This window comes from Mobula hypostoma, chromosome 13, assembly GCF_963921235.1.
Source record: "Mobula hypostoma chromosome 13, sMobHyp1.1, whole genome shotgun sequence".
Taxonomy (NCBI): Eukaryota; Metazoa; Chordata; class Chondrichthyes; order Myliobatiformes; family Myliobatidae; genus Mobula; species Mobula hypostoma.
The window spans coordinates 4305929-4332666 of NC_086109.1; the positions used below are offsets into that span (position 1 = coordinate 4305929).

Sequence of the window (26738 nt, forward strand, 5' to 3'; positions counted from 1 at the left end):
CCTTGTGATCTGCTTGGTACACAAGTAACTGTGCAGGCGAGGGCAGTATGATACAGATAGCAAGCTATGGTGCTGATGGACTGCTTTCTGTTCTGTGCTGTCAAAGATTCTGCAGCCCAGTTGTGATGACATTCAACCGAAACCATAACCCTAATGCAGCACTAACCCAAATACAAACCGAACCCTAATACAACCCTAACCCTAATACAACCCTAACTCTAATACAACACTAACCCTAATACAACCTTAACCCTAATACAACCCTAACTCTAATACAACCGGAACACAACCCTAACCCAAATTCAACCCTAACTCTAATACAACACTAACTCTAATACAACCCGAACACAACCCTAACCCAAATTCATCCCTAACCCAAGTTCAACCCTAACTCTAATACAACACTAACCCTGTGTACATACATCTATTGATGCTTCTGGACACATCTTCAGTGATGTTCCTGGAATCATCGGGTGTTTCGTGTCTTTCAACATCATACAGCCTCCTCCAGGTGACCCAGCCGGGGCTGATCAGACCCCAGCTTGTGTCCAGACGGCTAACTACTTATGACTCCATGGCTCCCCTCTTTTGAGCCACAGCCATCTTGAGGCCCTCTCTGCCGCATCGGTGGACTGCGGATGGCTCTCCTCTTCCTCTGTCCCTCGATGCCCAAAATACTGAAGGCTCTAACTAAGGAACAGGCTACGAATCCCCTACAACCAACCTCCACTGGGAGACACCTTGCTCTCCATCCAGCCTGCTGACAGTTGCTGACCAGTCCTGCGTACTTGGAGAGCTTCCTTTCAAAGGCCTCTTCCAAGCGATCTTCCCATGGGACTGTCAGCTCCAGCAGCACCACTTGCTTAGTAGACTCAGACACCAGGACAATGTCTGGTCGCAGGGAGGTGGCTGCAACCCTAACTCTAATGCATGCACCAGGCTCCCCCTCTCCAGGCAGCTGATGAATCCAAAGGAACAGCAAAATGTCAGTAATGATGACTTGATTCTGATTCTGCTATATAATAATAATGATAAGTTATTTACAGAGCACTTTTCATGCAGATGATGTAATTCAAAGTGCTTTACAATGGGATAAAGTGCAAACATGAAAATAAAACACAAAAAGATGGCAGTTAAAGGTAAAGTTAAATAAATAGGTTTTGAGAGAGAAGGTATTGGGAGGTCTTGAAGAACTTTAAGGTGGATTCATCCACAAAGCCTTTGGATCTATCTAAGGATACCGAAGGAATCAAGGTAGGAGATTGTCAGGACCATAATGGAGATCTTGTTTTTCTCTTTGAGCAAGGCACCAGAAGACTGGAGAATATCCAGTATTGTTCAGCAAGGAAAATCAAAATAATCCGGTAATTTATAATCCAGTGACCCTTGTGTCAGTGGGACAGTAATCAGTGGAGAAGATTCTAAAGGACAAGATTACTCACATTTGGAAAATTGTGGTTTTCATTAATGAAACGACTGTGGATTGTATGGGGAAGTCTATATCGGTAGTGGTGAGCATGGACAAGAGCGAGAGTGGAATCCTGAAGTCATCAGTGAAAGCAGAGGGAAGGCTTGGTGTGTCCATGATATGAACTTTGCAGTCTCTGACTTCTGCTCACAGAAAGTTATTTTCCAGCCACTGTCAGGAAAGGGTGGGGCTGAGTTACTCAGAGCTAGTGTTGACCTCATAGTAGGTCAGAAAAAATTGTTGTGAAACTAATACTGGAAACTCCCTGAATGTGATCACAGCAGGGCTGCAGAGTCAGTGTCAACACCACAGACTTACACAGTCATGTCATAACTCAGGCGTGTTACGACAGCTGACCCTTAGTCTAACTCTACACAATACCCGTCAGAACTGAACACTACAACCTACCCCCAGTTCTGCCGACTACACCGCACCCCAGTCCTGACTCAACACAAACGCTCTTCAATCTGACCCTACACACCAAAGTTCAAAGTCAGTTTTATTATCAATGTACATAAGTCACCTTATACTATACACTGAGATTTGTTTTCTTGTGGACATTCACAGTAAATACAAAGAAACACAATAGAATCAATGGTGCACTCTGTTTCAGTCCAGGGGTAATAACTGTTCCAGAACCTGGTAACGTAGGACCTAAGGCTCCTGTACCTCCTTCTTGGGAACAACAAGAAGAGAACATGGCAGGCCTGGATGGTGAGGGTCCTTGATGATGGATGCTGCTTTCCTGTGACAGTGCTCCTTTTAGATGTGTTCAATGGTGAAGAGGAATTTAGGCTGTACCAATACTTTTTCCACACTTTTCCATTCAAGGGCATTGGCATTTCAATGCCAGGCCATAAGACCATAAGATATAGAAGCAGAATTAGGCCATTTGGCGCCTTGAGTTTGCTCTGCCATTTCATCATGGCTGATTCATTTTTCCTCTCAGCCACAGTCTCCTGCCTTCTCCCCATATCCCTTCATGCTCTGACTAACCAAGAATCTATTAACCTCTTCCCTAAATATACCCAATGGCTTGGCCTCCACAGGCACTTGTGGCAACAAATTCCATAGATTCACCATTCTCTGGCTAAAGAAATTCCTTCTCATCTCTATTCTGAGGCTGTGTCCCCTAGTCTTAGACTCCCCCACCACACGAAACATCCTCTCCACATCCAGTCTATAGAGGCCTTCAACATTCGATAGGTTTCAATGAGGTCACCCCTCATTCTCCTGAACTCCAGTGAGTATAGGCCCAGAGCCATCAAATGCTGTTCGTATGACAAGCCATTCAACCCCAGAATCATATCCATGAACATCCTTTCAACTGTCTCCAATGTCAGCACATTCTTTCTTAGATAAGGAGCCCAAAACTGTTCACAATACTCCAAGTGAGGCCTCACCAGTGCTTTACAAAGCCTCAACATTACCACATTCTTGCTTATATATTCAAACCCTCAATGGTTGTGATGCAACCAGTGAATATACTCTCCACCATGCACCTATAGAAGTTGGTCAAATTTTTAGATGACATGCCAAATCTCCACCAACTTCTAAGAAAGCAGAGGCACTGCCATCTCTCTTGATTTATCCCATGACGGTGGTGTCAGCAAACTTAAATATGTACTGGAGCTGTGCTTAGCCTCATCGTCATAAGTATAAAGTGAGTAGAGCAGGGGTCTTGTGGTGCACCTGTGCTAATGGACATTGTGGAGGAGATATTGTTGGCAATCCAAACTGTCTGGAGTCTACAAGTGGGGAAATCCAGGATCTAATTGCACAAGGAGGTATTGAGAGCTAGGTCTTGGAGCTGATTGATTAGTTTTGAGGTGATGATGGTTTTGAATGCAGAGTTCTGGTCGAAGAAGAGCATTCTGATTTGTGCATCTTCGCTGTCTAGATATTCCGGGATTGAGCGGAGGGCCGATGAAATAGCATCCGCTGTTGATCTGTTGTGACAGTAGGCAAATTGGAGCAAATCCAAGTCGTTCCTCAGGCTGGAGTTGTAATGATTCATCACCAACACTTCAAAGCACTTCATCACAGTGGATGTAAGTGCTACTGGATGAAAGTCATTGAGTCATCTTACCACTTTCTTCTCAGGCACCGGCATAATTGAAACCTGTTTGAAGCAGGTGGGTACCTCAGTCTGCCAAAGTGCAAGGTTAAAGTTATCAGTGAACACAGCAGTCAGTTGATCAGCAGAGATCTTCAGTACTCAACGGGTACACTCTCTAGGCTAGATGCCTTCTATGGATTCACCCTCCTGAAGAATGTTGGCCTCAGGGTCTGTTATCACAGGGTCATCGGGGGTTCTGGGAGTTCTTGAAGGCACCTCCATGTCTTGACGGTCAAAGTGTGCATAAAAGGCGGCCCGCAAGTGCCGCCACGCTTCCAGCTTTCAGCACCAACATAGCATACCCACAACGCGTTAACCCTCGCCCATTCATCATTGGAATGGGGGAGGAAACCAGAGCACCCGGAGGAAACACACGTGGTCACAGGGAGAACGTACAAATTCCTTACAGATAGCAGAGAGAATCAAACTCCAACCCTACAGCTGCCACTGTTAAGTGTGGCGCTAACTGCTACTGCACCATGCCAGCCCAGAATTGTACTGGGAAATCATTCAACAGTCTTTAAACAGTGGAGTAAAGCCTGTCCTTGAATCGGTAGTTCATGCTTTCAGGATTTTATATCTTCTGCCTGATGGGAGAGCGGAGAAGAGAGAATCTCCAGGTTGGGTGCTAAACCAGGCAGGGAGAAGTGTAGACAGCCCTATCCCATAATTCCTTTCCCTTCCCACCACCCCGGGACCGAAACAGTCCATCCTGGTGTAGCTGTGATGCGCGTGCACTTCTTCTGAGCCAGTCCGTGTTCACCACGAGGTCTCCTCGACACTGCAGAAACCAAACACAGACTGGGTGAACTCTCTGTGGAACTCCTGTGTGCAGTCCCCAGGGGGTGACCCTGAGCTGCCCGTTGCTGCCACCGTAGTAGAAGTGCGATCAGTCAAGTGGAGTACGATGTTCTCCTCAGGGGTTGCCTATTGGTGGATCCTCGGGTGGCTGTAGAGACTGATCTGGGATCCACGTATTCTGGTTTAGTGCAGGGCAAGAGCAAGTGGTGGCTGTGGTCAGCGGTTGGGTCTTTCGGTTGCTCAGTGATTCCTTTCGCAGCTGAGGATTGTCCTCTGTGGCACAACAAAGGACACTCTCATGTTGCACGGCTCCCTCTTGAATAGATCTCCTCCAGGTGTATCTACTGAGGGCAATATCTTCAGTTTTTAGATGTAACAATGAATTTCTTCAGGTTGATTTTGATGTTGTTTTTGAAGTACTCCCTTTGCCCATCAGCGGCATCGTGGACTTTCCTTCAACTGGGAGTAAAGGATCTCTTTGGGGAGATGTGAGTTAGGTAACTGGATAACATAAGACCAGAAAACCATAAGACATAGGAGCAGAATTAGGCCATTCAGCCCATCGAGTCTGCTTCACTATTCCACCATGGCCAATCCCGGATCCCACTCAACCCCATATATCTGCCTTCTCACCACATCCTTTAACACCCTGACCGGCTGGGAAACTATCAAATTCTGCCTTAAATATATTCACGGACTTGGCCTCCACCGCTGACTGTGGCAGAGCATTCCACAGATTTATTGCTCTCTGGCTAAAAAAAATCCCTCCTCACCTCTGTTCTAAAGGGTCGCCCCTCAATTCTGAGACTGTGCCCTCTAGTTCTGGATACACCACCATAGGAAACATTCTTCTCCACATCCACCCTATCCAGTCCTTTCAACATTCAGTAAGTTTCAATGAGATCCCACCACGTTCTTCTAAATCCCAGTGAGTACAGGTCCAAAGCTGCCAAGAGCTCCTAAAATGTTAACCCCTTCATTCCCAAAATCATCTTTGTGAACTTCCTCTGTACTCTCTCCAATGACAACACATCCTTTCTGAGTTATGGGGCCCAAAACTCTTGATGATACTCTAAGTGCAGCCGGACTAGCTACCATCTCCTTGCTTTTGTATTCTATTCCCCTTGAAGTAAATGCCAAAATCGCAACTGCCTTCTTTACCACAGGCTCAACCTGTAAATTAACCTCCTGGGAGTCTTGCCAGAATGACCTACACATCTGAGTTGGTGCTGCTTTATCACAGTGGAGGTGCAGTTCAAAGGTTTAAAGGTCCAAAGGTTCACGTTATTGTCAAAGTATGCATGTACAATACAACTCTGATATTTCTCTTCTCCAGATAGCCGTGAAATACAGAAAGACCATGGGAGTTGATAAAAGAAAAGTCACCAAATCCCACCCCTCCCCCGGCAAGGTAAAAAAAGATACAAAACTTGCAGACCCCAAAATCGACCCCCTCCCCCAGAGAAACAAACAGCGACAATAACAATCCCCAACCCCCTCACTCACAGAGAAAAAATCCAGGACAATAACAATCGTGTTCATGTTGGCCTCCTCCAGTATGCTGGTGTTAGTACATCAGTCCTTCCAGCTGATCCTCAAAATCTTTCGTCAGGATCTTTGATGGTATTATTGCAGAATTTTCAAGTGCCTACTGTAGGTAGTCGATGATTCATCCCTATACAGTAATATAGGAAAGACTTTAACTCCCCATCCCAGTACCACTTCGACCTATCGGTCAGCAGCCTCTTGCCCTGTCACAGTGACATCCAACACAAGCCGCATCTTTTCTTTTGCCCAGAGATGGTCTGTGCTCTACATCTCCAAGTCCCTTGCTTTCTCTTTCTCTTTGTATCTGGACCACCATTTGTGCCCCCCACGCCCATCTCTTTGTTTGTTTGTACATTTTTGCTCTGGTCCTCAGATTATACTTGACCCAGCTCATTACACAGTCAAAATCAAACAGTACAACACAGATAAGGCCCTTCAGCCTGCTAGTTCTATGCTGACCACAAATTCAATCTAACAAAACCGATCTGCCTACATATTGTCCATATTCCTGCATACCCTGCCCTGTTCCTGTGGCTTCAAAAGGTGGGGCCTCCGGAAGTTGACATCCATCCTGAAGGGCTGTCACTATCCAGGGTAATGCTACCATCAGGGAGGGGATACAGGAGCCTGAAGACACACACTCAGTATTTAACACTTCACTTGTGAGTCTGTTGGGGTCAACTATTACATCCGGTGTTCCCGGTGCAGCTTCCTCTACATCGGTGAAACCCGACGCAGATTGGGGGACCGCTTCGTCGAGCACCTCTGCTCCGTCCGCCACAACAGACAGGATCTCCCGGTAGCCACCCACTTCAACTCTGCTTCCCACTCCCATTCGGATATGTCCATACATGGCCTCCTCTACTGCCATGATGAGGCTAAACTCAGGTTGGAGGAGCAACACCTCATATACCGTCTAGGTAGTCTCCAGCCCCCTGGTATGAACATAGAATTCTCCAATGTCCAGTAATTCCCTCCCCCTCCCTTCCCCTATCCCTATGTCACTCTACCCCCTCCCCCAGCTGCCTATCACCTCCCTCATGGTTCCACCTCCTTCTACTACCCATTGTGTTTTCCCCTATTCCTTCTTCACCTTTCCTGCCTATCACCTCCCTGCTTCCCCACCCCTCCCCTTTATCTTTCCCCTTACTGGTTTTTCACCTGGAACCTACCAGCCTTCTCCTTCCCACCCGCCCCCCACCTTCTTTATAGGGCCTCTGCCCCTTCCCTCTTCAGTCCTGACCAAGGGTTCCGGCCTGAAACGTCGACTGATCTTTTCCACGGATGCTGCCCGACCTGCTGAGTTCCTCCAGCGTGTTGTGAGTGTTTTGGGAACAGCTCCTTCCCCTCTGGAATTTAATGCAGTCAAGTGAGTGGTTTTGCACTGTGGGAGGACCAGCTAGGGTAGGTCTAACACAGTGAACAGGGGGGCACTGAGGAGTGTGGTAGAACAAAGGGATTCTAGGAATACAGGTCCATAGTTCATTGAAAATGACATCACAAGTAGGAAGGGTTATAAAGAAAGCTTTTGACACATTGGCCCTCATAAATCAAAATATTGAGTACAGGAGATGGAACGTTACGTTGAAGTTGTATAAGACCTTGCTGAGGTCTAATTTGGAGTACTGTGTCGGGTGCCATTTTGGTCACCTACATAAAGGAAAGATATAAATAAGGTTGAAAGAGTACAGAGAAAATTTACAAGGACGTTGCCAGAACTGGAGGACCTGAGTCATAAGGAAAGATTGAATAGGTTAGGACTTTATTCCCTAGAGCACTGAAGAGTCAGGGGAGATTTGATGGAGGTATACAAAAATTATGAGGGGTATAGATAGGGTAAAACAAGCAGGCTTTTTTCTCTAAGTTAAGTGAGACTACAACTAGACGTCATACATTAAGGATGAAGGGTGAAATGTTTAAGAGGAAAAAGAGGGCAAACTTCTTCACTCAGTGGGTGGTGAGATTGTGGAATGAGCTGCCAGCAAAAGTGGTGCATGCGAGCTGGATTTCGACATTAAAGAGAAGTTTGGATAGATATGTGGATGGAAGGGGTATGGAGGGCATGGGACTAGGCAGTTTAAATGGTTTGACATGGACTAAATGGGCCGAAGGGCCTGTTTCTGGGCTGTAGTTTTCTTAGACTAGACCTATTTATTTTATTTGTTGTTATTTACGGCAATATTTTATGTATAGCACTGTACTGCTGCTGCAAAACAACACATTACATGACATATGTCAGTAAAAATAAATCCGATTCTGATTCTGATTGTATCTAAAATTCTCTTAAAGGACAACAGCGTGACCAAGGGACACGGATTCAGAATAGAACGACCTCCATCTAGAATGATGAGGAAGAATTTCTTCAGTCAGACAGTGGTGAATGTGGAATTGGAGGCCGTCTTTATGTATATTTAAGGCAGAGGCTGATAGATTCTTGATTAGTCAGGACATGAAGGGATACGGGGATAAGTCCAGGAGATTGGGGCTGAGAGGGAAACGGATCACCATGATGAAATGGCAGAGCAGACTCGATGAGGCTGATGGCCTAATTCTGCTCCTATATCTTATGGTCTGCTGTTATCTGTTACCACCACATCCCCTGGCAGTCCTCTAGAAACCCACCATTCTCTGTGTAAGGTACGTGTATAAAGCATCCCTGGAAGTTTTTTTTATGTGTGGCCAGAGGCCTCAACCAGATTTTAAACTATTGACCCAATTGAGGTTTATTTTATGTTCATCTCTAATGAGTAAATAGGGATTGGGAATTCACATAAGCCCCATTTCTTTTTTCAAATTTGCAAGCTCTTTATGAAAGATTCACATGATTCCCACGTCCCTCACAGCCACTGTGGAAAATATTGGCACTATTAAGAAATGCTCACAGTGCGCCAGGAGCATTTCTACTCTGCAAGCCCCACCTCGCTGGCGCTGATTCAAAGCGGATTATTCAGGGTGTCCTTACTTTCAACCCCATTCCTTTCCAGTCCTGATGAAGGGTCTCAGCTCAAAGTGCCCACAGTCCACTCTCCTCTGTAGGTGCTGTCTGGCCTGCTGAGTTCCTCCAGCATTCTGCGTGTGTTGCTCTGGATCTCCAGCGGCGGCAGAATCTCTTGTGCTTACTCTGGTTGTGAAATGTTGTCCTTGAACCCCTAGTTCACTGTTAATTTTTTATTTCATTGCAATTTCCCAAAAATGCCACTTAGATTCCTGTAGACATAACCACTTCTAAACAAAGCTGCCCTCTCCAAAGTCAATACCACCCAAAGCGAGCGTACAAAGAGGTTACTTAAAATCAATTTGAATCCAGAATCCAGAGGGACTGCAAGTCGAAAAGCTAGCAGGAGAAGGGGAGACGGACAGAAATGTTTCCGAAAACTGCATTAAAACTAGCACTTCTCTTTGTCCTACAAATCTGCCCTACTCTTGGTAAGAGATGAAAAAGCTTCCTTTGCTTTTATCGTGTAGTTTTTTGACATTGAGTTAGATGTGTAATTTTATTCTTCCTGGCGAGCCTGTACAGACGAAGCAGGAATGTACTCATTTATAAAACATACGCTGTACAGGCCCTTCGGCCCACAATGTTATGCCAGCCTTCTAACCTACTCCAAGATCAATCTAAACCTTCCCTCCCACGTAACCCTCCATTTTTCTGAGATCCATTTGCCTTTCCAAGAGCTTCTTAAACGTTTATTGATGGTAATGGAGAGCATACTGACATACGGAATGACAGTGTGGCACTCCAGATGCAGCAAGGCAGATCACAAAGCACTGGTGATTGGGAACGCTCAGCACATCATTGGGACTCAACTACCGGACTTGAGGACAATCTTCAAATTACAATGCCAACAGCACATTGGTAACATTCTTAAAGACCCATCCCATCTCGGACACTGTCTGTTCAATCTCCTGCCATCCGGTAGAAGGTATAGAAACATCTTAGCCAAGACAGTAAAACTGAAAAACAGCTTCTTCCTGAATAATGCTACACCCCAGATTGCCAATGGCCTTTGAGTGTTATGGACTATTGAAATCACTTGGTGCATGTAACTATGGGATTTTTTAAAAACTAAGCTGTGACACATGTATAGAACACAAAACATAGAACAGTACAACACAGGAAGTGGCACTTTGGCCCACAATGTTGTGCCGAACCTGCTAAAAAGTAAATCAAAGACATCCAAAAGCTAATCCCTCCAGCTTACATAATGTCCGTATCCCTCCATCTTCCTCATGTCTATGTGCTTATCCATACATCTCTTAAAAGCCTCTGATGAATTTGCCTCTACCACCATACCAGGCAACACACTTCAGGCATCCACCACTCTCCAAGTAAAAAACTTGTAAATGTATTGTAAGTATCTATTTTGCACAGACTGGAGTAGCACCACAATCTTGGTGTCTTGAGCAATGGCAATAAAGTTCTGTTCTGTTCTATTCTTACATGCCCCTAATGTCTCTGCCTCTATCACCACCCCAGCAGTACATTCCAGACACCCACCACTCTGTGTAAACGTACCTCTGACATTCCCCTTGAACTTTCCACCAATCACCTTAAAATGAAGCCCCCTCATAATAGCCATTTCCACCCTGGGAAAAAGTATCTGGCCGTCCACTCATTCGATGCCTCTTATCATCGTGTACACATCGTTAATAAGAAACCATCACAGTTGTAAAGGAGCATTGAATGAACCTGTTTGCTGCGAATCATTCTAAAAAACATTCCAGATATTGAATATGAGGGGGATTCAGGGAATGGGAGAGAGAACATCTTCACTCAGGGGGTGGTGCAGGTGTTGAATGAGGCGGTAGATGTGGGGTCAACAGCAGCAAGTCTGTAAGGGGTTTGTACCTTCTCCCCGTGACGGCGTGGGTTGGTGCTCTGGTTTCCTCCCACAGTCCAAAGACCAGTTAAGGTTAGCAAATTGCAGGTACGCTATGTCAGCACCAGAAGTGTGGCGACACTTGCGTATCCCTGGACTGTGTTGGTCATTGACACGAATGACTCATTTCACTATAAGTTTAGGTGAAGGTGTGACAAGTAAAGCTCACCTCATTAAAGGAAGTTTGGATAGGTACATGGATGAGAGACGTAAAGAGGGCAATGGTACAGGTGCAGGTGGGAGATAGGCAAAAAAACCAGGCTGGGCCAGATGGGCCGAAGGGCCTGTTTCTGAGTTGTACGACTCTATGAAGTGCCCTCCCTGTAGGTTTGAGGGAGCTCTGGCCACTCCGATGCTCTAAGATCTGGTCACTACTGAACGCTGAGGAGCCAGCCCTGTGTTAAAGCCCCTCAAACACTGGACAGGTGCATTGTTTAAGAATGGTGATGATGCTTTGTAGAGAATGTACTGAAATGTTAGTACGATCAACACAGGGAAAGGTTGCCACAATTGTCTTTATGTAATATGAATAAGTTTACTTTTGAAATAAATAATGTTCTCAGATGTTCTTGAGCAAAGTGACCTGTAGAAAGGTGCAATTGTAGGCCGCGCACTCCTGCTCAGGCATACAGCAGCCTCTGCTCCTCAGGGAAGGAAGGGAGGGAATGGCCTGCAGACAGAAAAGATACTAATTATCTCACTTTAAGGACTCTTTATCTCATTGTCTCATGTTCTCGTTATTTATTGCTATTTATTTATATTTGTAGTTGCATAAATAATTATAATAATAAGTAAATAAATAGACAATAAATATCAAGAACATGAGATGAAGAGTCCTTCAACATGACTCCATAGGCTGTGGGAGCAGTACGGTGATAGGGTGAGTGAAGATGAGTGTAGTTACCCCCTTGTTTCAAGAGCCTAGTGGCCGAGGGGTAATAACTGTATCTGAAGCTGGTGATGTGAGTCCTGAGGCTCCCGTACCTTCTTCCTGATGGCAGCAGCAAGAAGAGAGCATGTCCTTGGTGGTGGGGGTCTTTGATGGTGGATGCTGCTTTCTTGTGACAGCTCTTCACATAGGTGTGCTCAATGTTGGGAAGGGTTTTACCTGTGATGAGCTGGGCTGTAGCCACGGCTTTTTGCAGGATTTTCCATTCAAGGGCAGCTGTATTTTCATACCAGGCTGTGAAGCAACCAGCCAATAAACTCTCCACCACACACCTATGGAAACTTGTTAACATTTTGGATGTCATACCCAATCTTTGCAAACTTCTACGGAAGTAAAGGGGCTGTTGTGCTTTACTTGTGTCACATACCCATGACAGGTTAAAGAACCAGCAGAAATGGAAACCACTCTGGAGTCTTGTATTGCTATTAACTAATACTTTTTTATTAGTAACTACGCAATACAGTGATATAAATTCAGATATATTAAACGGGTTAGAAGAGACTATATGTATATAAGTGTGGAAACATAGAAACCAAGCTTCTTCAAGCCTGGGGTAAATAGATACAGTCTTACGATGATAAGTAAAGTTCAGTTCAGTTCGTGGTATTGAGTTGAGTAGTGATGGAGAGAGAGAGGTGTTTGGTTCTTCAGGTGAGCTGATGCCATAGATCTTCCCATTGTCCTCCGAAATCCTTTCAAAATCACCGAATGTGACCACAACAAAGGGGACTGTTCTTCTGTGGTGGAATTATCAACCCAGGCGAGGGTTGGTACACGAATAACTCCCCACCAGTCACACCCTTTTCACACTGCGAGAGCTACTGATCGGTCCACCTGATCGATCCTCGAAAACCCACCTTTCTGCGGGCACAACAAAGCTCATCCAGTGTCCGAAACCAGGTGTCTGTGAGTCTATCATCTGACCTTCTATTTATCTCACCATGCTGAACACCAACTGTCCATCAAGCAGCTCCTCCCTTCTCTCTCTGTAGGAACTTAGAAGCTGCCAGTGTCCTTGCAAAAGGGTAAACATGCTGCAGAGAAACCATAACACCATCTCAAAGCTGTCTTCGTCTCTCTCTCTCTCTCTCTGAATAACAAGGTGCCTGTGTCGAGCAACTCTCTCTCTCTCTCTCTCTCTCTCTGAATAACAAGGTGCCTGTGTCAAGCAACTCTCTCTCTCTCTCTCTCTCTCTCTGAATAACAAGGTGCCTGTGTCGAGCAACTCTCTCTCTCTCTCTCTCTCTCTCTCTCTCTCTCTTTCTTTTTAAAAGCACAGTTGATAGGGATAATTCAGGATCCCGTCACAACTTGTATAATGGCACTGAAGTGCTGGACCCAGGACAAATCCTCTGGAGTGATAACACCGAATGATTTGAAGTTGCTGACCCTCTCCGCCTCTGATCCCCCGATAAGGACTGGCTCATAGACCACTGGTTACCTCCTCCTGAAGTAAATAATCAGCTCCTTCGTCTTGCTGTCATTGACTGAGAGGTTGTTGTTGTGGCACCACTCCCTCCCACATGCTGAGTACATGGACGGGAGGGCTATGGTCCAGATCAGGTCAACGGGACTAGGCAAAGTAACAGTTCAGCATGGAGCAGCTGGGCTGAAGAGACTGTTTCTGTGCAGTGGCGCTCTATGACTGTGGCTCAATGGCGGAGGGGTGAGAGATGGGGGTAGGAGGGTGGTCAGAGTGGAGGATAGGGAGAGGACTCAAGTGGGTGGAGGGTGTAGGGGAGAGGTGGGGAGTAAATCAGAGGAATGTTAGGGGTCATTAATGAGGCACAGCTGGGTAGACAATCAGTGTAGGAGAAATCACAGCATGTCATTGTGGTAGGGAGTCGAAATCTGATTGTGAGAGGTGGATGAAGGTGATTTATTTATTGGTTTAGAGAAGTAGAGTGGAACAGGCCCTTCTGACCCAGACAGGCCGCATCATCGAGCAATCCACCTACATTTATGTCATGGTCAAGTCCGTAAAGTCTGCATTCCGGTTTACGGTCCAGTCCGTCCATTCCTTATTCCGGGTTTTCCTGTTTTCCTTTGTTCCACTGGGTGCCTTAATTGAGGCACCTGATTCTCGTTTTGGGCTGGCATATAAATACCTCTCAAACCAAGGATTCCCTGCTGGACTGTTTCCTTCTGCCTGCAACCTTGTCGGTATCCCTGTTGAGTTCAACTGCTGGAGTGAGACTGGAGCCTTGCCATGCCAAGAGAAGGAACTATCTATTGTTGAGTTTGGAACTGTCTCTTTTTGTCTCTGTATTTAGTGTCTGTGTTCTGTGTATGAGTCCTGGCCCTAGGTCCTGTTCCCAAAGAGGGGTCCTGACTCTGTGTAAAGCCCCAGCCCTAGGTCCTGTTCCCAAGGAGGGGTCCTGACTCTGTGTATGAGTCCTGGCCCTAGGTCCTGTTCCCAAGGAGGGGTCCTGACTCTGTGTAAAGCCCCAGCCCTAAGTCCTGTTTCCAAGGAGGGGTCCTGGCTCTGTGTAAAGCCCCAGCCCTAAGTCCTGTTCCCAAGGAGGGGTCCTGGCTCTGTATTCCAAGTTCCAGGTGCTGTGTTCCAGTCTTGTCCAAGTCAAGGCTTTGTGTTCTTGCCCAGCCCACCTCGGCAAGTGACCTTGGCAGTCATCCTGGCCCTGTGTCCCAGAAAGGGTCCTGGCCCTGTGCTCCAAGGAGGAGTCCTGGCTCTGTACCCAAGAGCCTAACCAAGCTGAGTCCAAGAGCCGAGCCAAACCTTGTCCAAGAGCCTCCTCCTGCCCTGGAGTACCTTGTCCAGTCCATGTCCAAAGCTCTGTGTTCCAAGACCAAGTCCAGGTGTTGTGTTCCAGCCCTGTCCAGATCTGAGCTTCGTGTCCTCGTCTGGTTCCGGTGCCTTGCCCAGCCCGGCGCTGGAGATTCCTCGTCCTGTCCTGTAGCCACGTCCTGTCCTTGCCAAGATCCTAGTCCCCAGTCTTAGCCCAGACCTGGGTTCCAATTCCGAGTCAAGACCCAGGTTCCAGTTCCAAGTCAAGATCCAGGTTCCGAGTCCCAACCAAGACCCAGGTTCCGGGTCCTTGTCCAGGCCCTGGTTCTAGAGTTCTGTGTTCCCAGTCCAGGCTTCTCGTTCCTAGTTCCCTGTCCGGATCCCATGTCTCTAGTCCAAGTTCTAGCCCGGGCCCTGAATCCTAGTTTTGTCCAGGGCCTGTGTCAATGTCCAGCATCGTTTCTTCCTTACTCACCTTGCTATCTCGATAAACTTAGTCCTGTTCCTAGTACTTCAGTGTCTGTGTCTTGCAGTTGGGTCTGCTAACAATGCCCTCTTGTAACAATTTAATACTAATGCCAGTCAGAGTGTATGGGAACCCGGGGCATTTATCAGCTCTGAGAATCATTAGGTATGCCAGCTTAATCATCGGCCCGCACAGACCGCTGGAGGAGCTCAGCAGGTCAGGCAGCATCTGTGAAAACGAGTAAACAATTGACATCTTGATTCTCAGCCTAAAACGTCGACTGTGCTCGTTTCCACAGACGCTGCCTGGCCTGCTGAGTTCCTCCAGCATTTTGTGTGTGTCTGCAAATTTTCTCGTGTTTGTTAATTCTACTCAGGTGGGTTTATTTAGAGATACAGAGTGGAATAGGCACTTCTGACCCCACAAGCTACGCCAGCCAGCAACTTAGCCCCGGCCAAACCACAGGATGATTAACCTACCAGCTGGCACGACTGTGGATCGTGGGAGGAAATCAGAGCGGCCAGGGGAAACCCCCCGCAGTCACGGGGAGAACGTACGAACTCCTCGCGGACCGTGCAGGAATTGAACTCCGAGCTCAGACAGCCAAAGCCGCAATAGCATTGTGCTAATCACTAGGCTACCATGGCAACAATGAAAAGCGTTGACAGAAATGGCGGGACCGGACCGGATCCGCGGAGGAAACCTGGGCAAGAACCGCTGTTGAAGGAAGGAAGAAGGGGGTCATTACACTGAACCAGTCAGGTTGAGCCCCTAACACATGCTCTGGAGTTTACAAGGCACCTGAATAACTTAGGCATAAATTTGATTGCAGGCAAATTGCACTGAACAAGCAGTTCAGTTCACGGGTTGTCTTCCTGCAAGTGGCTACGACAAAAGAGCTAGAACACAGTAAACAAAGATCATAAAATCTGCTGGACATTTAGCAGAAGAGGAGAAACTGCTGAGATGATAGAGTAGACCTGCCTGTTTGAGTGTGGGAGGAGGAAGAGGAAAAGACTTTTCAATCTGAAATGGTAACTCTGTCCCTCTTCCCATGAATATGACCTCAGCCACTGACTGTTTCCAGCATTGTTTGTTGCTAGCCAAGGCACAGGCTTATGGAAACTTTTGGTAAAACAGAATTCATTAACACACCCAGATATGATCAGTTGTTTTCCACCCCAATCAGCTGGGATTCAGTGGGAACAGTTTACTGCCATGTTAAATGTTCGAGCAGATGTTGCTTTACAAAGTATCACCACCCTCCCTCTTCAATGTTAATTCAACTAAACAAACTGCCTTTTCTGCCTGGAACAAGTTATCTAGTACTGTGGTACAAATCACAAAGGGACTTGGGAGTCCTTGTGCAGGATTCCCTAAAGGTTCATTTGCGGGTTGGGTTGGTGGTGAGGAAGGCCAATGTGATATTACCATTCATTTGAAGAGGACTAAAATATAAAAGCAAGGATGTAATGTTGAAATGTTATAAAGCACTGGTGAGGCCTCACCTGTACTACCGTGAGCAGCTTTGAGCCCCTTATCTTAGAAAGAATGCACTGACATTGGAGAGGGTTCAAAGGAAGTTCAAGAAAATGATTCTGGGGTTGAACGACTTGTAATATGAAGAGCATATGATGGCTCTGGGCCTATATTCACTAGAATTCAGAAGAATGAGGGGTGACTTCATTGAAGTCTATCGAATGTTGAAAGGCCTTGATAGAGTGGATGTGGAGAGGATGTTTCCTATGGTGGGAGAGTCTAAGACCGAGGACACAGCTTCAGAAGAGAGGGGCGCCCTTTTTGAATTTCTTTAGCCAGAGTGGTGAATCCGTGGAATTTGTTGCCACAGGCAGCTGTGGAGGCCAAGTTTTTAGGTATATTTAAGGCAGAATCGGATAGATTCTTGATTGTTCAGGCCATGAAGGAATACAGGACGAAGGCAGGAGATTGGGGCTGAGAGGTAAACCGGATCAGCCATTTTGGATTGATGGAGCAGACTCGATGGGCCAAATGGCCTGATTCTGCTCCTATATCTTCTTATCGAAAACTTTTTCAGAGTTATCCTGCTGATTCCCATAGTTTCCTCAACTATTCCTCTTCCCACCCTATCTCCCAGGAAAATGCTATTCCCTTTTTTCAGTTTCTTCACTTCCACCACATCTGTTTGCAGGATGCAGCTTTCCACTGAAGGACAACAGAGATGTCCTTCTTTAAAGAATGGGGTTTCCCTCCCTCTATTATTGATGCTTCCCTCTCCCACACCTTTTCCATTTCCCCTGCATCTGCACTCACCCTATCTTCCCACCATTGTAATAGTTAGAGAGTCCCTCTGGTCCTTACCTACCATCCCATCAGCCTGCACATCCTACACATTATCTCCACTTCTAGCCTTTCTCCTACTGTCCACTCTTCTCTTCTATCAGATTTGCTCTCCACATCAGTTCCACCGTGGATGGTCCCAAGCTTGGCTGAAAGGAGGAGGGTTGGGTATGCAGTTACTAACCCCATCCTGTTTAGAAAAATACCTGAGCTACAAAATCAGCAAAGACCTCATCCCCGGGAGAAGAAGGATCTTTGAAGATAGGCTACCAGTTGAAAGACTGGTGGTGGACAGAGGACTCTGGTGAGCTGCTGTTGACGGCCCATGCCCCAGTGGGAGTGATGGGCGTAAGAAGAACCTCTCCTCATCATCTCAGTCCTGAATGGCCAATCCCTTACCGTGAGACAGTGATCCTTGATCCCAGATCCCAAATTCGTCAGACAGGAGGAGCTTCCAGAGCTGAGGACCAGTCACCGATGCCAAAGCCATTAAATTCACAAATAAAGCAGCACAAAGCAATCTTTGCTCTGCATGCAGCCTTCGGTACGCCCACCCTGGAGTCGAGACCTTCAGAGTTCTGACCAATGCTCCTCGCTCAAAAGGCCAGCACTGTGGGCAGGGGGACGATGGACATCTGCGGTTGTTGGCCTGTCCCAGGTCAGTGCATGTCCGTGCACGCAGGAGGCAGTAGGAGGCTTGAAGGCCAGTCAGTCAGCACACTTAAAATTCCAACCGCACGGTCCCATTATCGGCCAGTCTGGGGCTCAGTAACGAAGATCAGAGCCCAGAGTCAGTCGGAAGTCAGGAAATCAAAGCCAGCTGGCTGGGAGACTGGAGGCCTGGAGACCTGGAGACTGGAGGCCTAGAGGCCTGGATACTGGAGACTGAAGGCCTGGAGACTGGAGGCCTGGAGACTGAAGGCCTAGAGGCCTGGAGACTGAAGGTCTAGAGGCTTGGAGACATGAAGCAGGGCTTATTTTGCTGTTGTTGTTATGATGCTTGTGTGTTTTGTGTTGTTCTGCTAAGCATTGTCAGCTTGTTATGCCAGATATCCCACCTCTCCCGGAACTTCCGGGAGTCTCCCGCATATTAATAGTGGCTCCCTGATGCCCGCAAATTATATACAATATCACGGAAATCAATTTTTTTGAGAGCAAGCGAGAGAAAAGCAAGAGAGAGCGCGAGAGCGACCACGAGAGAGAGCGCGAGCGAGAGCGAAGGCAAGCGAGCGTGCGAGCGAGTGAGAGCGAGAGAGGGAGAGAGAGCAAAAAAGCGAGAGAGCGAGTGAGTGAGAAAGCAAGACAGAACGAGAGAGAAAGCAAGCGAGAGCACTTGAGAGTGCGTGAGCGACCACGAGAGAGAGAGCGCGAGAGCGTGCCATGGCAGAGTGTTCCAAAAAATATAAAACGTACGTCACTCCAGACTACACTAAAGTGTACCCCTGCCTAATAGGGGTGAAAAATAATGACAGTGTTGCTCGCTGCACTGTTTGCAACAGTGACTTTTCTATTGCCCGTGGTGGCTTAAGACTGTAAAAGACATGTTGAGGTGAGTTTAACAGGTGTTATTCGTTCATTAGCATAGCTAACGTTATTTAAACTAGCTGGCTAGCTGCTAAGGAGCTACTCTATTGCAGACATCCCACCTCTCCCGGAAGTCTCCCGCAAATTGATGGTGCTACCTCCCTGAAATGAGCTTTTGCAGGGTGGGATGTCTGTTATGCTGGTGCTGAAGTTTATGGTGACAAACTCGTGGGCTGTCCCCACCACATCCTTGGGCGGTGTTAGTTGTTATTGTATTTTTGGAAGTACATGTGTTACGTATATCTGAATCTGAGGGTGGTATAATGGGTAATTTCACAATGTCATGGGAGACTCGTCAGGGAATCAGATTCCCCTATTTATTTTTTTATGCTTTTTTAATTGTGCTTATCATGTTTTTTGTTCAGTCTGCTTCACACTTGTGTACTGGAGAAGAACAATAAGCAACTTGAATCTTGAATACTCTAGCAATCTTCTTAAAGTTGTGAACCCTCCTCGTAGGTCACACCTTCAACGCCTGGATAACAGCACTTGCCGCAGGCTCAGCTTTGGAGAATTCTGTTCAGTAACACCCATCCCTCTCGCTGTTTATTACAGAGGACTGTTCGGCTCCACCGCACATCAGCAATGCAGTTGTGTTCTATGAGGCCACTACCAAGGACAGCAGCGCCCGATATACTTGCAATCCAGGGTAAGCACCCAACACAATGGACACTGCCCACATAGGAGACAGCTGACAGTGTGGGGGGGGGGGTGGGGGTTGCAGCGGCCACTGACCCAGAGGGGGAGGCTGGTCCAAGCCCCAAGGAAGAGGGTCTAGCCTGACCCCTGGGGGGTGGGGGGGAATAGGGTTGAAATGCGAGGGAGGATAGAGCTTATCAGTTCCCAGGGCACGACTGGAGTTTTACCACGGGGAAGGAGCCGGTCTGACCCAGTGGTAGGGGCTAGGGTCTGAACCTGGCGATTGTCTGGCTCCGGGAGGAAAAGTCTGGAGTCTGTCCCCTGAGGGAGGAGTGAGTCTGACCCAAGGGCAGGACTGGAGTCTAACACCAGGGGCAGGGCTGTTGTGACCCCCCCCGGGGGGGAGAGACTGGGGTCAAAGTTCTAACTGAGCTCACCTGTCCCAGAGCACACCCTGGGGAACCTCCTTTGCACCCTCCCCAGTGTATTTGCCGCCTCCCTCCCCTGTGGCCCTTCTCACAGTGTGGGCTGACTCGCATTTTATACCTTCCCACACCTTGAACTCTGTGCCATGAGTGATGGGAGTGATCCTGGGGGAGGTGGGGGTAAAGTTGGAGCCTAGAGGAGGGGTGAAATAGCTTGACTGAAGGAGTGAGCAGAGGATGGAGGCAGTGTGGCGTGGCGTCCATTCTCAGTTGGGGGCTGGCCTCTCCCATCGGTGGAATGACAGGCTGGATTGCCGGGAACTGTCCCATCGATTAGTGGGACATGTCACTCTGGGTATTGCACTATACGTAGCTTCTCTTGTGTAACAATGTCTGATTTTTCTCCCTCATTGTGCACCTCGGCCCCAGAGGAACACTGTCTCGTTTGACTGTACCCATGTATGGTTGGAGGATAATTAGACTTGATTTGAATGCAGGGGCTGGTTGGAGGTTTTGTGCAGGGAACATTAAGACACAGATGTGACATAGTCTTGAGGAGGTAACTGTGACACGATGAAGGCAGGGCAGTTCACAGGGTTTACATGGACTTCAGTACGGATTCTGACAGGGTCCCATACATCAGGCTGGTTCAGAGACTTAAAGCCCAGGGGGTCGCAGGCATGTTGGCAAACTGGTTCCCAAGCAGAGATGCAAGGGACTGCAGATGCTCAAATCTGGAATGTGAATCTCAGGGTTGTATACTGCAAATATACTTCAATAATCAATGCACTTTGAACTTTGAACTTTGAAATGCTGGAGGAATTCAGCGGCCAGGCAGCATCTGTGGAGAAAAATGCATGATCCCGATGAAGAGACTTGACCTGATCAACTTGGCCAATTCCTTCCGCAGATGCTGCCTGACTCACTGAGTTCATCCAGCATCTTGCATGTTGCTGCTCATCGAAGATTCAGGGTTCTACGTTCAAAGTACATTTATTATCAAAGTATGTATATATTATACAACCTTGAGATTCATCCCCTTACAAGTGGCCACAAAACAGACAAACCCAATAGAACCCATTTAAAAAAAAAAGACCATCAAACAGAGAAAAAAAATCGTTCAATCAGTTAAAGTCAGAAAACTGCATTCAGAACTGGAGTTTAACAAAAGACATGAAGCCAGCCATCACTACAGATGGAGCAGACCACAGCCTCAGTTCATTGCAGAGGTGATTAAACATCACAGGACAACAGACGAGAAGCAGGCATCACTGCAGCCGAAGATAGGGGTCAGATGGTAATGGTAGAGAGGTAAATTATAGACACAAGAAATTCTGCAGATGTGTCTGTTGTGGTGGTGGTGGGGGAGTGTTTTTCTGACTGTAAACAGTGGGATATTGCAGGGCCTGTTGCTAGTACTATTGTTTGTTTTATATATAAATAAATGATTTGGATGAGAATCTCAAACACAAGAAAATCTGTAGCTGCTGGAAATCGAAGGCAACACACACAGAATGCTGGAGGAACTCAGCAGGTCAGGCAGCATCTATGGAAAACAGTAAGCAGTCGATGTATTGGGCTGAGATCCTTCATCAGGACTGGAAAGAAAGAGAAGTCGGAGTGAGAAGGTGGAGGGGAGGGGAGGAAGAGTTACAAATTGGTCGATGATAGGTGAAACCAGCAGAGGGGGAGGGAGGGAGGTAAAGAGCTGGGAAGCTGCTTGGTGAAAGAAATAAAGAGTTGGAGAAAGGTAACCCTATTAGGAGAGGACAGAATGCGATGGGAGGAAAGGAAAGGGGAGGATGTGGGTTTACCGACGACATCAGGATTAGTTACAAAGTGATACAGAGGGACATGAATCAGTGGGAAAGTTGGGTGAAGTGCTGACAGTGGAATTTAATACTGATGAGCATGGGGTTATCTATTTTGGGAAATCAAATGCTGACAGGACATTTATAGTAAATATCAGAAGCCTGGGCATTGACAAGTGCGCGTGGTCAGCAACAGGCAGGGCCGTTAGAAGCACTGATGTACAGAGAGACCTGGGGTCCAAGCTCACAGCTTTCTGCAAGTGGTGACCCAAGATGGCCGTGGATATCTTCACTCAGCAAAACTCTGAACTGATTCCTTAACCTACAGACTCATTTGCAAGGGCTCTACAACTCGTGTTCTCAGTATTGTTTGTTCACTTATTTGCAAAATTTGCCTTGTTTGTTCATGTATATTTTTCATAAATTCTATTGTATTTCTTTATTTTCCTGTAAATGCCTTCAAGAAAGTAAATCTCAGGGTAATTCATGACAACAATAAATTTACTTTGACGTTGACAGGGTAGTGAAGCAGCTGTCCCATACATTTGCCTTCAGTACAGTACATTGAGTATAAGAGGTGTGATGGCCTGTTGCAGCTGGACTTGCCATTGGTTAGACTCCATTTGAAGTTCTGTGTCTGCAATACATATCAATCACAAAACCTAGAGAAACACAGTCTGCTGAGGGCCAGATCACTTTCATGGACTCTACAACTCATCTTCCCAATATTTATTGCTTGTCAATTATTATCATTGTTATTTTGTTTTCTTTTTCATTTTGTGTTTGCATGAGTTGTTATCTTTTCCGCATTGTTTGTCACGTGGCTTTTGCTGTGTACAGTTTTTCATTGATTCTGTTATATTCCTTTGGACTTACTGTGAATGCCTGCAAGAAAGCGTACCTCAAGGCAGCCCGGTAGCATCATGGTGAGCACGGCGCTTTACGGCGCCAGCGACTCAGGTTCAATTCCCGCCGCTGCCTGTAAGGAGTTTGTACGTTCTCTCCGTGACCGTTTGGGTTTCATCCGGGTTAACTGGTCATTGTAAATTTCCCTGTGGTTAGGCTAGGGTTAAACTGGGGGTTGCTGGACAGTACAGCTCGAAAAGCCAGGCAGATCTACTCCCCACTGTCTCTCAATAAACAAGCAGATAGATAAATAAATGCATAAATAAATAGATAAATAAGATGCTTAAATAAATACTTTAATAATGAATGTGATTTGCACAAAATGCAGGTGGTATGTTTGTGGACAGCACAGAAATTGGTTGAGTTGCAGATAGCAAGAAGGTTGTCAGGGATAGGATAGGAGGTAGACCAAATGGAAATGTAGGTTAAGACATGATAGCTGGAATTTAATCCAGACAACTGTGAGGTGCTGCACTTTGGGAGGTCAAGTGTTAGAGAGAAGCACACAGTGCAGGACCCTCAGCGGTGTCGATGAGCAGGAGGATCTTGGGGTGTGAGGCTCAGAGCTCCTGGGATGTGCCAAAACAAGTAGATAGGGTGGTAGAGAAGGTGTTCGACTGCCCTAGGCATTAGTGAGACCTGTGGTACATTGGGGGACCACTTCATCAGGCTTTCATCGCCGCAAGCAGAAATTCCTGGTGGCCAAACATTTTAACCCCCATTTCCATTCCCAATCCGATGTGTGCCATGATGAGGTCACCCTCGGGGTGGAGGAGCAACACCTTGTATTCCATCTGCAACCTGCTGATATGAATATCAATTTCTCCTTCCAGTAAACAAATTATTTCTCCCCCTCTATTCCCCACACTGACCTTTTACCTCTTCTCACCAGCCTATTACTTCCCCCTGGGTCCCCTCCTCCTTCTCATTCTCCTGCGGTCCACTCTCCTCTCCTATCAGATTGTTTCTCCTCCAGCCCTGTATCTTTCCCACCCACCTGGCTATACATATCACCTTCCAGCTTTCCTCCTTCCCCTCTCCCCACCTTCCCCTCTCCCCACCTTTTCATTCTAGCACCTTTCCCCTTCCTTTGCAGTACTGAAGAAGGGTCTCGGCCCGAAATGTCAACTGTCTGTACGTTTCCATAGATGCTGCCTGACCTGCTGAATTTTATGTGTGTGGCTTTGTTCAACATGCTTGCCCTGATACACCAAGGCTTTGGTTGTAAAATAGTATTGTACTCACTGGAATTTAGAAGAATGATGAGGGAACTCATTGAAACTTATCAAATATTGAAAGGCCTCGTTAGAGTGGATGTGGAGAAGATGTTTCTTATGGTGGGGGAACCTAAGACCAGAGGGCACAGTCTCGAAATAGAGGGGAAGATGGAGGTGAGGAGGAATTTCTTTAGCCAGAGAGTGGTGAAATAGTGGAATCTGTTGCTACAGGCGGCTGTGGAGGCCAAGTCATTGGGTATGCTTAAGCAGAGGTTGAGTTCCTCCATTGCTCCAGATTCCAGCACATGTAGTTTCTGGTGTCTCTGAAGGAAATCCTACTGTTTTAAACTCTGTTGGAAAGTTTATATGGTATTCTCCAATTGGCCCACATCTTTGACTCCATACTTATTGCTATTCTTTAAAATTTGAAATTGGCAGGATGAGCCGAAGTTCTGTAAATGAATTGTAGATTCTCAGAAATTAACTGTTATCAAAAAGGCAACATCTCTTTGTTTGTCATCTGTACCAATGATCTAAAAGATAATGTGGTTAACTGGATTAGTAAATTTGTGGATGACAGCAAGGCTGGGGCAGTAGTGGACAGCCAGGAAGACTATTAAAGTTTGCAGCAGGATCTGGACCAGCTGGTAAAAAATGGGCTGAAAAATGGCAGGTGGAATCTAGTGCAGATGAATGTGAGGAGGACAAGCCAGGATAGGACTTACACAGTGAACAGTAGGGCATTGAGGAATGCAGTAAAACAGAGGGATCTGGGAATACAGGTCCATAATTCAATGAAAGTGGCATCACAGGTAGACAAGGTCGTAGAGAGAGCTTTTAGCACATTGGCCTTCACAAATCAGAGCGGGATGTTATGCTGAAGTTGTATAAGCTGTCGGTAAGGCTAAATTTGGAATATTGAGTGCAGTTCTGGTTACCTATCTAGAGGAAAGATATCAATAGGATTGAAAGAGAACATTTACAAGGATGATGTCTGGACGAGCACCTGAATTACAGGGAACTGTTGAGAAGGTTTGGACTTTATTCCCTGGAGCATAGGGGAATGAAGAGAGATCTTATAGAGATATTCAAAATTATGAGGGATATAGAGTAGGCGAATGATTGCAGGCTTTTTCCCTTCAGGTTGAGTGAGACTAGAGCTAGAGGTCATAGGTTTAAGTTCAAAATTCAAAGTAAGTTTTATATATATCATCATTTTCAACCCTAAGATTCATTTTCCTGTGGGCATACTCAGTAAATCTATAGAATAATAACTATAACAGGATCAATGAAGAGTGCAGAAGACAAAAAGCTGCACAAATAGAAAAAATAAATATATAGCAATAAATAATGAAAGCATGTGATAAAGAGCATGTGATAAAGATATTGGTTGTAGGAACATCTCAATGATGGGACAAGTGAGTGTAATTTTCTCCTTTGTTCAAGGGCCTGATGGTTGAGGGGTAGTAACTGTTCTTGAACCTGGTGGTGTGAGTCCTGAGGTTTTTTTTTACCTTCTATCTGATGACAGCAGTGAGAAGAGAGCATGGCCTGGGTGGTGGGTGTCCCTGATGCTGCTTTCCTATGGCAGCATTTCACATGCTTAATGGTTGAGAGGGCTTTGCTCGCAATGTAGTGGGTTCAAGTCCTCTCCCTTCTGTGGGGCAAAAGTGAAATATCTAAGGGGGAGCCTCATCACTCAGAGGGTGGTGGGATTGTGGAATGAGCTGCCAGCACAAGTGGTTGGATGCAGGTTCGACTGAAAACTTGCACCTTATTTTTTTAAACTACATTTTCTCTGAGGTTGTACACTTCATTCCACGCCTTTTATCGTTTTATCTTGTCCTGCCACAACACATTGTGTAATAAGGTATCTGTATGAATGGACTGAGAGACAAGTTTTTCACCGCATCTTGGTATTTATGACTATGTTAAACCAATACCAATACCTGAAAACTACCCTCCCCAATAACAGCACTGCTGCTCATTTTTTATAACTTAGGAATTAACAGATTATACCTCCTACATTGATATCCATAACATTAACCTGTATAACAAATATCGATCCCTGTAGTACACTACTGATCACAGACTTCCAAGTTTAAAAATAACTCTTGAGCCTCTCTCTTCTCCTTCTGTCCTCAAACCAATTGCCCTTGAACCCATTGGCTTTAACCTGTTGGATTGTTCTCCTACATGAGTCCTTGTCTAGGGCCACATTCATGTCATATTGCACAGATGCAAGCCCTTCAGCCCAACTGGTCTATGCTGACCAAGATCCCTCATCCAAGCTAGTGTCGGCCAGAAAAAAACTATAATTTACAGTGAAATTGAATGAATCAAGGACGGCGGAAGCAAACAGGCCCATTATATTTTTTCTTGCCACGAGGTCGAAGGAATGGAGGCTGCCATTTTGTGGAGCTGCTCTGTAACCTCTATTTTGTGAACTGCTTGAGAACTGATTCTTGCTCTGGGATAATCTAATTGGAACAATTGAATGTGGACACAAGGAGCTTTTACTATCGACCTGCTAAACCTGAAACCATTCTCAGATAAGCTATGTATTGTGTACAATGACAGGTTTGCAGAGGTAATCTCATTATCTTGGTCCAGTACCTGAGTGACCTGGTTTAAACCTGAGTCGAAGAGAACCAAAATAGTCACCCGGGCATTACCTTTTCCATTCTTGGACTATTCAGGAGAATCAGGAAAACCTAGTGGATATGCACGCAGATGCCGAGTGTATGAGTTCACCTGCTTGTTAGTTTAGACAATAAAGGTACTTGTTGGTGATCACAGATTCCTTCTGTGCGCTCTGATCATCATGATTAGGAGTGATCCTTGCAACAATAGTCACATT

At 46.2% G+C, this 26738-nt stretch overlaps 1 protein-coding gene across 1 annotated transcript in view; it reads left to right on the forward strand.

The window, feature by feature from the left end:
* The first annotated feature begins 9200 nt into the window (after positions 1-9200).
* LOC134355370 (sushi, von Willebrand factor type A, EGF and pentraxin domain-containing protein 1-like) overlaps positions 9201-26738 on the forward strand; it is a 70678-nt gene continuing 53140 nt past the window's right edge. The window contains exons 1-2 of the mRNA XM_063065150.1: positions 9201-9362; positions 19436-19529. Coding sequence (XP_062921220.1) covers positions 9299-9362; positions 19436-19529 — 158 coding nt within the window. The 5' untranslated portion in view covers positions 9201-9298. The remainder of the gene's footprint in view (positions 9363-19435; positions 19530-26738) is intronic.